The following is a 13,602-nucleotide window of genomic DNA, read 5'->3' on the forward strand; positions in this document are numbered from 1 at the left end:
GACTCCGTGTCTCTCACACTATACCTAAGCTCTGGTCAGCAGCGGTTAGAGCCAGTGTTGGGGAGGTGGCCTCAGGAATCTTGTCAAACTTCTCTAGTTCAAGGCCTGCCCCGTCAGTGCCATGGCTACTGAGGCTCCTCCTGTTGCTAGCCAGGCCTTACCTTGGTGAACCAGATTTTATTTGATCTACACAACTGTGACCAAACTCATGACAGAAATGCATTTATTCTGTGAAAAGACTTGGGAAGAAAGGACCAACTGACTTGGGTCCCCCCTGTTACTTCCTTATTTTAGAGGCACTTTGCTTACCACAACGATCTATTAATTAACAGCTTAAAATTGATGAATAAAAATTACACATTCCTCTATGTTATATTCAAAATGGTGTTTTTGAAGGACACATCCATCATGGAATGGCTCAGCTGAGCACTTCCTCGTGTCTACATCAATTTTTGTAGTAAGGATATTCAAAATTACTGTCAGCCACAGTAAGCTGGTGACGCATTACTGCTCACCTTGTTGTGGGATAGAACTCTTTAGTGTATCCCTCTGGCTGAGATGGTCTGCCCCTGGCGCCACGTCTCCACAAACCTGCCTCTTAGAGCTCTCTCTTCGTCTCACTCACAGCGTCTAAGATCAGGGGGAATGTCTGATTTCTCTGAGCTGAAATAATCAGACACGGGAAGGAAGTACAATGACATTTTAGGAAATGGATCCTATCTGCAGCCCACCTCCATCCCAGAATGACCTAAGTTGATTGAACTCAGGGACAACAAGGATCAAAAAGCACATGCCCTTACTGTGGGACTTGGTTTCCAAACTACACATCTGAATCATACAGAGAGCTCCTTTAAAAAAAAAAGATTTGTCATATTTGTATTTATGTGTATGTGTGTGTATATGTGTGTGCATATGAATGTGTATGTGTGTGCATGTGTATGTGTATATGCATGTGTGTATATGTATGTGAATGTGTGTATATATGTGTGTATGTGTATGTATATGTATGTGTGTGAGTGTGTATGTGTATATGTATGTGTGTGTATGTATAAGTGCATGTGGGTGTATGTGTATGTGTGTGTGTAAGTACATGTGAATGTGTGTGTATGTGTGTGTATATGTGTGTGTGTGTAAGTACATGTGAATGTGTGTGTATGTGTGTGTATATGTGTATGTGTGTGTATATGTGTATGTGTGTACATGTGTATGTGTATGTGTATATGTGTGTGCATGTGTATGTGTATGTATGCGTATGTGTATGTGAGGGTTCCCTGGAGCTGGAGTTAGAGACAATTTGGGGCCTCTCACATTCGTGAGAGAGAGCAGGAAGTACTCAATCACTGAGTTATATCTTCGGCCCTAAGAACCCCTTTTATCTTATATGGAAAAGCAGGATCCAAAGCCTAGAGATTAAGACCAAGACAAGCAAAATGACAGCCTCCAACCCTAGTTTATCCCCCAGTCTCAGACTGTCCCACTGTTGCCCTAGAAATGTTGATCTAAATGTAGAAGAGGAGACAGAACCTGGAGCCAAAGCCACACCAACACTGGCCTTCTGAGAATCCTGTTCAGCACATCCCACTGGCTGTCCAGAAAGCAGCGAGCCAAGAGGAGCAGCAGAGGGCAGAGAGAGGGATGGCTCTTCTCACCCGAAAGAACTGTAGCGCATTGAAAGGCCTAGCGCCCACCAACGTCTGTCACACCCTTTCTCTCTAAAAGTGAGGAGACTGAGAACAATGGGGGCTTTCTGAAGAGAGCAGTGTTCTTCCCACATTGTGCCCTTTCTTCTAGGACTGAGAAACTTAACAGCTAAGGCCTCAGGTCAACTGAAGAAAGAGAACAGACAAAGTAACACAGCTAGCATGACTCCATATTTGCCACTGTCCCAGTTTATCTGTCTTGGTATCTAGCATCTTCCAAATTCTATTTGGAAAAATTAACCCAAGACATTAATTAATGACTTGCACTTTCCTGTCCAGAAAGAACGGCTTCGGCCCACCTCCCTTAGAGAGGATGGTTCGACAGCTGTGTGTGCTGAGGGGCAAGCCTACGTGTATGCCGACTCCTGAGGCTCACAGCGCTGAGCCTCCGTGGCTAGCCTGGTGGATCTGGCTCTCCCTGTCCTGTGCTCTCATAGTGTCCCACCTGGGGTAGTGCATCTGGTTGGCATTTACCTGTATGATTCTTTGGTTGAGGTCTGTCTCCTCCTCTTGGTTAAGCTCCATCAGAGAGTCTGGATACGTTTTATGTGTGCTTGTTGCTCATTGTTGGTACCCAAAATGGATCTTATCAATACGAGATACCGAAGTTACGAGTGAGCCAGTGGACAAATGACACATATTTCCCCCCAGTGGCCACATCCCAGCCAGCATGGGGCCTCACTGAACTCTGTTGCCTTTACCATCTGGTGGGTGTGTGATCTCCACTTGGATTTTCTGAATTACTAAGATTTTGTGTTTTTGATACAATGTTGCAGACATTTCCCATTGGGGAGATGACATTTTTTTCCTAACTGTGAGAGTTCAGCCACATTAGACTAATATAAGGTAAACTTATTCATACATCTGCAGCACGTCACATACGTGGTGCTGGGTTTGTATCCAAGGTGGGCTTGACTCATCTTCTCACTTTTTAGGGAGAACTTTGGTTCCCCCATCCACAAAAACCTGTTAAAATTAAGGAATGGCATTGATCATCTGGGAAGACCGGACATCTTTTATGATCTTCGTGTTTATGGCCATGTTGTGTGTCTAATTTTATTTAAATATTTGGTGTCTGCCATGGTCAGTGTAAACTTATTTTCATTTATCTAGTGCATATGTGTTTGTGTGGATGTGTGTATATGTGTGTCACAGTACACACGTGGAGGCCAGGGGACATTAGAGTCTCCTTCCACCGTGTTCACCACCACGACCAAACTCTGGTTCTCAGGCTTATGCACTGAGCCATCTCACCCGCCCCCCGGTGGTGTCGTGGGCCACCCTTCACTGGCCTTATTTAAAAACCTGGGTAGTAAAATGACTTTTGTTGCTGCTGCTATTTAACTAATATGAGCGACACATATTAGCAGGTTTGTTCCCCGGCCCTGTGGAAACCGCTCAGGAAAGATCTCCATGTTAAAAGGACTGGGGAGACAGCTCAGTGGGTGGTAGCGCTTGCTATACAAGACGGAGTTTAGAGCCCCAGTGCCCACATAAGATTTGGACACAGATGTTCAGTGTCAGCACCAAAGTGAAATGGGGGACAAGAGGATTTGGGGTTCACTGGCCACTGTCTTAACTGAAAAATAGCAGCTTCAGTGAGAGATGCCGTCTCAAAAAGAAAAAAAATAAAATAAAATAAGGCAGAGAGTGACAGAGGAGGATGCTGGCCTCTGCGTCACACCCAGCAACCTCCTCTGACCTCTGTGCCCTGGTACAAAAGTACAACACGCACAGCCACATGCACACACAAATGCACACACACACACATGTGCATGCACATGCAACACACACACAGTGAAGTTACACACTGAAAAGATGGCCCGGTGATTAAGGGTGCCTACTAGAGTCTCATAGGGCCTTTGTGTTTAACATGCGAAGCCCACGTTCAGAGACTAGCACATCGAATTTAAAAATGAAATACTTTTTGTAAAAGATGATAAAATCCAGTTATCAATCAGCTTTCCTTTCATAGTGACCTAATCCGCCGGCTGTGGAGCAACACGGGTTTTCATTCAGTAGATGTTTAACGTGTGAAAGAAGCCATTTGGCAGAATGGGAAGGCAAACAGAAGCCCTGTTAGAAGCAAGACCTCAGGGAGAGCCCCCGGGTCCACCCCTTAATTGGCAGTACCTGGAACAGGCAGCGCTCAGGGCAGAGTACCGAATGTTCCAGTTTTAAAGCCATTTATCACCAGAGTGCAGATGCTTGCAGGTTTGGGGTTAACTCAGGCTACATAGCTCCCTTTCCTTGTCTACCTCTTACTTTATGTGACTTCAGCTTTTATTTCAATGCTAATTGTCCTTTGGCTTCCTGATTTCTGACAGTGTAGCAGATACAATTGGGGAGTCGAGCTCTCCTAATACAGCTTCCTAAAGAACAGGGCAGAGAGTGACCCTGTTGGGTAAGAGAGTATTAAAACTGAATTTCTTTGTGAGCCTGACACTGTGAATGTATTCTTGCCTATACAAAGGTTGATTCCTTTGAACAGAATTAAGGGCTTATAATAGACCCAGAGAGACTGAATTATCAATGTGATGGAGGGGGAAGGACTCTCTGACTTAATTGAATGGGAGAAACAGTATCAACCACTTCAAATTTTACTGCCATGTAGACAAAAGTGGTGTCTGTTTTCTTTCTCCTGTATTTTTGTATCTGACTACTCATTCATTCAATCAGCACATACTTCCTGAGGTATGGGTGTGCCCTTCAAGGACTGGATGGTTCCTCCTGTTTGGTGAGACAGGCCTCCCCTGCACCTCAAGTCAACGTCGTGAGCAACCCGTAGGGTTTCCCATCTTCTGAAATACAGTTGCTACCAGAGAAACCGAGGTGCCCTTTGGAGTCTCACTAATCAAAGAATCCAGAGATGGACTCACCAGGAAGCTCAAGGATGGTTTTATGAGACGTTATGGGAAAACAGTACAGGTTAGGGGAAGAACCTAGCAGCCTCTGGGAAGGTCGATGAAGAGTCGTGCCTTTTAGGTGTAGGGCAGAAGGGCACAGCTTGTTAAGAAAGGAAAGGGATGCCCTAGCGTGGACGTGGGCTGTCAGTCAAGCTGAGGAACCTGAGGAACGAGATCCAAGGCCCCATGCATGTGCTCTTCTTAGTCCTCCAAGACCCCATGCACGCCGTCTGCTCCTCTGTAGTCCTCCTCGAGCTCCTCTTTCATTTTGAGAGCTTCCACCCTCCCCTGCAAACAGTTTCCTTTCACACAGCACGCAGAGTGGCTTTTCTGCCCCCACTCTACTTCACACAATGGTGTCTGCTTTGGGAGGGGAGAGGCACAGCAAGTTACATACCATTTTCTCTCAAATGGAGTGCTACTGGACACTGTGAGGCCCAAGCAAGAGAAGGAGCCTGCAGCGCTGCTAGCCTTAGCCGGGCCACCATCAGCTGGGGTCAGGTTGTTTACTGCCCTAGCTCCTGGTCTCGCCTTGGCTGTTCTTGGCTTTTTGTTTTGCTTTGAATTCACAGTCATAGGCTTTTCAGTGTGTAATAAGAAAGACAGCAGCGTAATCCCAGTTATAAAATTAAGCAATTTTACTTTAAGACCGTTTTTCTCCACACTGGTCTTCTACTCATGAGAATAAATCATATATATATATATATATATATGTATATACACATACACACACACATATATACATATACATATATGTATGTATATATATATGGTGTGTATAATATATAATATATGCTGCTCCACTTTTTGATAAGTCTAAAGTGACTATTTATAAACTCTAGTAGTTTAAATAGCAACCCAACAGAATGCAGTTACATTCAGAGTGTATAATATGAATTGGAAGCTGTCCCTGGTGTACAGAAACCAACCACAGGACCAAATGCAGTACATAAGCTGCTGATGAGCTCACTCTGTCACCGAGGGGAGCTTCTGCATCACACTTGGACCAAGATAGAAGCCAAGGAACATCAGCCAGTTGATTTGCACAGGTATTCAGTGCAAGAGTTTAAAACCACAAGATGCGTTTTCTTGTATCCCATATGGACATGGTAGCTCACGGCCAATTCTTTCCCCTGCCTTTTAACGTATAGCGTTATCAAAACAACCTAAATATAGCATAGTTTGTTTGTCAACAATCGCCTACTTCCTGCCTGCTGGTGGTGGCACACAATCCTAGCACTTGGGAGGCAGAGGCTGGCAGATCCCCAAGTTCAAGGCCAGCCTGGGTTACAGAGTGAGTTCCAGGACAGCCAAGGCTACACAGAGAAACCCTGTTTCAGAAAACAAAACAGAACAGCATCATCATCAACAACAAGTTGCCTTCTTCCTTACATAATTTATTTGAGGTAGTTTTAAATGTGTCCTTTATCACATCTTATAATGATGAATATTACATATAATAATAAATACAAATTTTATAATTCAGTATTTTAGAAAATAAAGTATTTGTCCGTGTATGTCTCTGGTATATGTATGTATAAGTTTTTTTATGTGTACCCGTGGAGATGGTGTGTGTGCACACGTGTGCATGTATGTGTGGAAGCCAGAGCTCAGCCTCATCAAGGGTCTTCCTCAGCTTTCTCCAGCTTACATTTTGTTTTTGAAGCAGGGTCTCTCACTGGCCCTGAGCCTCTGACTCAGCTGGGCTGGCAGACTAGGGAGCTCCAGCGGTTCATGCCTTCTGCACACAGGATTACAGAAGGCATCTGGCCTTCTGCACACAGGATTACAGAAGGCATCAATGGCCTTCTGCACACAGGATTACAGAAGGCATCAATGGCCTCCTGCACACAGGATTACAGAAGGCATCAATGGCCTTCTGCACACAGGATTACAGAAGGCATCAATGGCCTTCTGCACACAGGATTACAGAAGGCATCAATGGCCTCCTGCACACAGGATTACAGAAGGCATCAATGGCCTTCTGCACACAGGATTACAGAAGGCATCAATGGCCTCCTGCACACAGGATTACAGAAGGCATCAATGGCCTCCTGCACACAGGATTACAGAAGGCATCAATGGCCTCCTGCACACAGGATTACAGAAGGCATCAATGGCCTCCTGCACACAGGCTTACAGAAGGCATCAATGGCCTCCTGCACACAGGATTACAGAAGGCATCAATGGCCTCCTGCACACAGGATTACAGAAGGCATCAATGGCCTCCTGCACACAGGATTACAGAAGGCATCAATGGCCTCCTGCACACAGGATTACAGAAGGCATCAATGGCCTCCTGCACACAGGATTACAGAAGGCATCAATGGCCTCCTGCACACAGGATTACAGAAGGCATGGATCCTGGCAGGGCTTGGAGATCTGAACTCAGATCTTCATGCTTGCATAGCAAACCCTTTACTGACCAAGCCATCACGTCAGCCACACATGGGTCATGTTTGTATTTCTTTCTTTTGTTTTTTAAGGGAGAATGCTAAATTACTATATTGGAAATCTCCCCTTTATTTAAGAAAATTAGTTCAGAAAGGCTGAAGTTTGCCAAAGGACAAATACTAGATTAGTGGTTCTCAACCTGTGGGTTGTGACCCCTTTCACAAGGGTCTCATATCAGGTATCCTGCATATCAGATGTTTACAGTGTGATTCAAAACAGTAGCAAAATCACTATTATAGAGTAGCAACAAAAATAATTTCATAGTTGGGGTCACCACATCGTGAGGAACTCTATTAAAGGGTCACAGTGTGAGGAAGGTTCTGAACCACTGTCCTAGATGGAATCTAAAGGCAGTCTCATTCTGGATACATCTCATCTGGGTCAGTCCCTTTCCCTGATGCAGCTGTGATCAGGCGCTGGGACACTGAGGGAGGCTGAAGGGCTCTCAGGGACAAACCAAGAGGTGTATTGATCCCTGGGACAGACTGGAGGCTGGTGAGGGTTACAGGTCTATTAAGTATTCCAATCCAGAGATTTAAGAAAGGGCATTGCTACCAGAGGAGGGTAGGAGGGAGAAAGGAGGGCAGTGGGGAGGGGAGGAGAAGAGAGAGGGCAGGGGAAGGGAGGGGCAGGGGGGGGGGAAAGAGAAGGGGCAGGGGAAGAGGGGAGGGGGGGGAGGGCAGAGAAGCAGGAGGGGAGGAGAGGAGGAGGGGGGAGAGAAGGGAGGAAGGGGCAGGGGAGGGAGGGGGAAGAGAAGGGGCAGGGGAGGAGTTTTACTGTGACATGATTGAGGTAGAAAAGTGCTAAGGTCAAAGTTACATTAAAGCATCTGGAAAGAACTGTCACAAAGTTGAAAACACCAGGCTGTTGAGTGTGTATCTGGAATCAATATGGAGTGCAGATGAAAACCAAACAGGAGAGCCACTCAGGAAAGGTGACGGAAGACTTGGAAAACAACCTGCTTGGGAGTTAGAGAGGAAAAAATATTATAGGAAAAACAAACAACATTTAAAAAAGCGTGACAGAGGAGACCCAGAATCACACAGGAAAATCAAGAGCCAGGGAGAATGGCTAACAATGTCTTGATTTATTCTGGGCACTTTCGTGTGTGGTCTTCAGGATAACACAGGGACATCCATTCACACATCCATGTTGGCACATGAGGACACACATGCTTGGTGTCAAATCTTTGCCCTCTGTTCAGCTGTTAGGTCCTGACACAAACACTTCCAGCCTCACAAGACAATTTTCCTTTTCTTTCCTAAACAAATATTATTTTATGTCCCTGTGTGTGTGAATGTGTCTGTGTGTACATGTGTGTATATGAATATGTGCGTGCATGTGTACATGCATGTGTATGTATGTGTGTGCACATGTGACTGTGTGCACCTGTGTGTACGTGTGTATGTGTGCATGTGTGTATATGAATATGTGCGTGCATGTGTACATGCATGTGTATGTATGTGTGCGCACGTGTGACTGTGTGCATGTGTGTGTACATGTGTATGTGTGCATGTGTGCATATATGTGTGTATGCTTAAGTGCCATGCTATGTGTGAGGCGATGAGAGGACAACCTGGTTGAGGATAAAAACCTGTATTTCATCTTTGCAGCATGTGAGTCCTGGTGATAAATACGTTTACACACCCAGCTATCTCATAGGACACAGAAGCAGCTCTTCCTGTTAAACTGGAGACTCTTACTTTAAACCACCATGCCTTTAGCCTCGTCCCAGGCTCAACAGTAAACTGCATTCACTTCCTGGTCCTGGTACCCTTTAAACACTCCAGTTCTCAGTTACCTAAAAAGTAGACATTTTTGAAGCTGCATCCATATAACTCCTTGGTACTTGGCTCTGGCTTTCTGGTGTCATGTGACAGGGAAAGTTTGAGAGGTTGCAGACCAAGCAGAGCAAGACACACCTTTGACCTTAGTGACTGCATGAACTCTTAAGAGCTCTGGACTCTCAAAGCCTTGCTGTGCTCATGTACAAAACAGACTTAATGTGTATTACCTTGTAGAGTGCTGTGACTATGGCATCTAGAACTAGCTTAGCCTGCAGTAGCCAGTTGTAAAATATGTAAAATAGTGGTTATAGGGGAATCATGGGTTTGCTGCAGACAACTGGGGCCCAGTGATCATCTCGCCTCTAAAATCAAGTTACGCATGCTCTAGCAAAGTTCAGCCTGAAAATGTATGTGAGCATAGACAGAAAATACGTTTTCTGAAGTACAGAGGGCTACCACATACTGCCACAGGGGACAGGCTGTTCTTTACAGGGACAGCAATAAGACAAGGCAGTCCTGTGTAGAGAGCAGCTCAGGAAATCATCTGGAAAAGGCAGAAAGATTCGAGGGTATGGCCACCACAGAACCATCAGAGGGCCCTGCTGCTGCTGCTGCTGCTGCTGCTGCTGGTGGTGGTGGTGGTGTGTGTGTGTGTGTGTGTGTGTGTGTGTGTGTGTGTGTGTGTGTGCTGACATCACAAACACCTGTCTACCTCTCTGCTTCCCTCAGATTTGCACCCCTGACCTGGTGGTGTTCCTGGCTTGTGCCAACCAGAGGCTCAAGGAGAGATTACAGAAGCGTGCGGAGCAGCAGGGGCGGCCGGATGACAACCTGAAAGCCACGCAAAGGAGACTAGTGAACTTCAAGCAGAACGCCGCGCCGCTAGTGAAGTACTTCCAGGAGAAGGGGCTCATCGTGACTGTAAGTTGGCTTCACAGGGGGGTGTGTAACACACGGGAATGACTTTCAGACCTCCAACCAGCCCATGTTCTCGCTAGGAAATGCTCCTGATTTTAAGGCGTAGCTTTCAGGACAACGTGCGGCATCAGTTTTTGAAGGGTAGTCATTTTTAGTAATATCCCTTGATCTAGCCATAGCGATTTTTACAACCTTGCATTATAGTTTGATTTTTTTTGCAAGAGGAAAACCTTGTCTCCAGTTCTATCCGGTTTTGAGTGTTTGAGGCCACAGTCTGGGGAGTTTTAAGCCATGTGCGCCCATTTCTCCGTTTGCTAGGGCCTCCTGACACCAGTAGACAGCAGTTGGCGTGGTGTGGAAGGAGAGTGGATTTTTAATTTGTACTTTGTCACGTACTAAAAGGCAACGGACCCTGACTCTGCCGTAGTGCTCTCTGATGGTTTGACTTGTAAAAGAGAGAGGGGACTGAGATGGGAGGTGTCCATCTTTCCGCTCCTTTAGTAGAGTGCATGTATACACACACGTGACGATATAAATGTTTTCCGACATGCTCGTTTGGCTCTAAGGTCACTGGTATTCAGTGTTCCAGTGAAGGTTGATACTGAGTCTTTGACCCTTCTTCATGTGTGAGTGCAAGCGTCAGAGGGGAAGGCCATTCTGGCTAGCAGCTCTGATTCAAGGATTAGTTCTCGTGCCACAAAGCCCACAGCATCTACCTGGCAGCTGGTTCATGGTGGGCAGCCTCAGTTCTCTTTCCTGCCCTCTCTGCCCCTTTGCCTCAGACTGGGAGTTCTTGCCGAGTGGGCCCGTGAATCCCACTGGGAACCTGGTTAAAATGGTGTCCGCCCATCTCATTCTTTTTCAGTTCCTATGTAACAACAGAAGTATAGTTACAGACCAAAGGATGCCTGGGTGAACTAAAATGCCCTGAGCTGTAGCGATTGGAGAGTAATCACTTTGCAGTCTTCATATTGTGATTTGTGCTCTAAGTCAGCGTCGTAAATCTGGTCTGGAAACAACTACCATGCCAGAGGTCATTTATTTTTTGGCTTAAAACAGACACCAAGCTCTAGAAAATGTTCGGGAACATTTGGGTGGATTTTTCTATGGTGTGTGTGTGTGTGTGTGTGTGTGTGTGTGTGTGTGTGTGCGCGCGCGTGTGGGTTGTGTTGTGTTGTGTTTTTCTCACCAATTAACAGTGCTGATTTCTGCCTCCTGGATAATAAAAGAAATGAACCCCACAGACTGAATCCCAACAGAAGAAGCAAAGCCAGAGTTTTAATTGCTATGTACAAGGCTTGAAGGTTTTACGAGCTGTCCTCATGACTCCCTGCCTCTCACGGTCCTCACAAGCTGAGCAGATTTCCCAAATGAATGCAGAGTGAGGAGTGTTAATTTACTAATATTTTGCGAGAAGGTGAGTTGCCACCGCCTGTAATTGAGGAAGGCTGTGACAGTAGGTCTAGCAGCCTGTGACCTCACTGCCGGAGTCAAATGAGTCCTAAGACGAATGCCTCTAATTACTGAGGGGAACTTTCCTTGCAAAGTCACCTTTTGGAAACCAGGGAACACAGGCTGAGCTCCCAAGAGTATAATTTGAAAAAAAAAAGGGAAAAGAAAAAAATAGCCTGCCAAAGTCATAAATACCGTCTGCCGAGACTCGTGTTCTCTCTCCGCCCTGGGCTCACGGTTCCCTTTCCGAATTCAATGGCACTCCTGTTGTTAAAAATGAGCTAAGTAACAAAACCGGTCATCTTTACTCATCACAGACATGTTAAGGTAAAACTCTGTTAGTTAACAGGTCAGACTCAAGTTTTTCCTTTTCTATGCCTCGCCTCCAGACCCTGCCCAGGCATCTACCTACCACTCCCAACGGATTCCTGTATTCACTTAGTAAATATTCACTCAGAAGTTTCTCTAGTTGTTAGGGATGCAAGCTGAAGACTGTTTGGTCAGTAATGGTGATTACTGAGTTCTTGTTATTATGGTCCTCATTAGTGCTTTCTTGTTGTAATAACCACCATAACCAAAAGCAACTCAGAGAAGAAAAGGTCCATTGTTCAGGGAGGTCAAGGTGGGTACTTGAAGCAGAAACCACAGAGAAATGCTGCTCTCTGGTTTACTTTCTCAGGCTGTTCAGCTACATTTCTTATGCCTGCCTAGGGATGGCACTGCCCACAGTGGGCCTAAACCCTTGTACATCAATCAGCAATCAAGAAAATGCCCACCATGTCCAGAGGACAGTCTGGTGGAGCACTTTCTTAGGTGAGATTTTCTCTTCCCAGGAATGTCTAGGCTGTGTCAAGTTGACACTAGCTAAGACAGACACACAGAACCCCTATATAAAGCTAGGCGCGGCTGAGATTATGTGTAACCCCAGCGCTGGGGGGTGGCACAGAGTCAGGAGGATTGCTGGAGTTGGCTGGTTGGCCAGCCAGCCTAGCTAAAAAACATCAAACTCCGTGAGGAACCCGTGTCTTGGAAGAGTAAAGCAGAGCATAATGTAGGTCGCCTGACGTCCTCCAAATGCACACACACACCACCACACACATACATGCCACACATGCCACACATGCCACCATGCACACACATGCCACCATGCACACACATACCACCATGCACACACATGCCACCATGCACACACATGCCACCATGCACACACATGCCGCCATGCACACACATGCCACCATGCACACACATGCCACCATGTACATACATGCTGCCATGCACACACATGCCACCATGCACACACATGTATGTGCCGAACACATAAAACGTAAAATGGGAGTAAAGACGTTCAGTTTCTTCCTTGACTGTTTCAAGTTCATAGGACGGTACTTGCCCAGGACACAGTATGTTCCTAGCATGTGAAGAGTGTATAGTTTGTGGGGAAACATATACGAAACCATATGCTATAGACTGGGCGGGAGAATGTTCAGGACTCCCTCGCAGACTCTTTGCATTCTCAGGGATTGGATTCCCTATAAGGAACAGAACAGATTCCCCCCTCCCCCATCCATGCAGGATTAACCGCTTGCCTCCTGAGGACCACAGCGAGGAGAAACTTCCTGGTGCTTCTCTCAGGTCCCTGAAGTTCAAACCTTTATGTGGAACCTCAGCTCCACTGCCATTTAATATCCTAACGCCCCACAAGGTAGGACATAGCCATGCACCTTGAGGTCCAGTACAGTGAGAGAAAGGATGTGACGTGGTGGTGGACGACAATGTAGAGACAACACTTAACGTGCACCAGACATCTTTACTGCATGTTGTGGGTGCCAGTGGCATCCCTTGAAGGACACCTATGTAACCTGCAGACAGCATGGCCTTCTCTGTGAGCCTCATACCTTCCCTGTAAAATGGATCTCGTCCTCCACCATGTGCTTATTGGGATTAACTGGATAGCATGTGTCAAAAGGGCTCGTAGTCTGTGGAAGGAGTCGTCCAGTTGATTTACATCACTGCAGGGTTTCCGTGTCTCTTCCTTCCTCTTCTAACGCCCTGTTCCCCGAATACTCATCTTCTGGGATCTGAAACTACAAGACCATGTCTTTTGAGGAAACTACTGTTGTTACCCAAATGGACGTTCTTGACGAGAAACCCCAAATTAATAATGTAGGAGTCTAAAACTCCATGGCAACTTACGGTTTTCTTTAAAACACGCCTGTTGATGAATTACAACGAAGTTGACCCGATAGCTTTGGTTGTCTATTGGTGGTGCCAGGGATTGAACCAAAGGTCATGTGTCTGCTAGGAAAGACCTTCACTGCAGATCTAGTCCCAGCCAGGAGATGTTTTTTTAAACAAACATGTCATCCACAGGTTTAAGATATGTCT

At 46.0% G+C, this 13,602-nt stretch overlaps 1 protein-coding gene across 2 annotated transcripts in view; it reads left to right on the forward strand.

Moving 5' to 3' along the window:
- Positions 1 to 13,602, forward strand: part of Ak5 (adenylate kinase 5) — a 193,904-nt gene that overhangs the window by 38,879 nt on the left and 141,423 nt on the right. For both annotated transcript variants that reach the window (XM_032897134.1, XM_032897135.1), the window contains exon 6: positions 9,577 to 9,768. In XM_032897134.1, coding sequence (XP_032753025.1) covers positions 9,577 to 9,768 — 192 coding nt within the window. The remainder of the gene's footprint in view (positions 1 to 9,576; positions 9,769 to 13,602) is intronic.

The sequence above is a fragment of the Rattus rattus genome, chromosome 3 (assembly GCF_011064425.1).
Source record: "Rattus rattus isolate New Zealand chromosome 3, Rrattus_CSIRO_v1, whole genome shotgun sequence".
Lineage (NCBI taxonomy): Eukaryota > Metazoa > Chordata > Mammalia > Rodentia > Muridae > Rattus > Rattus rattus.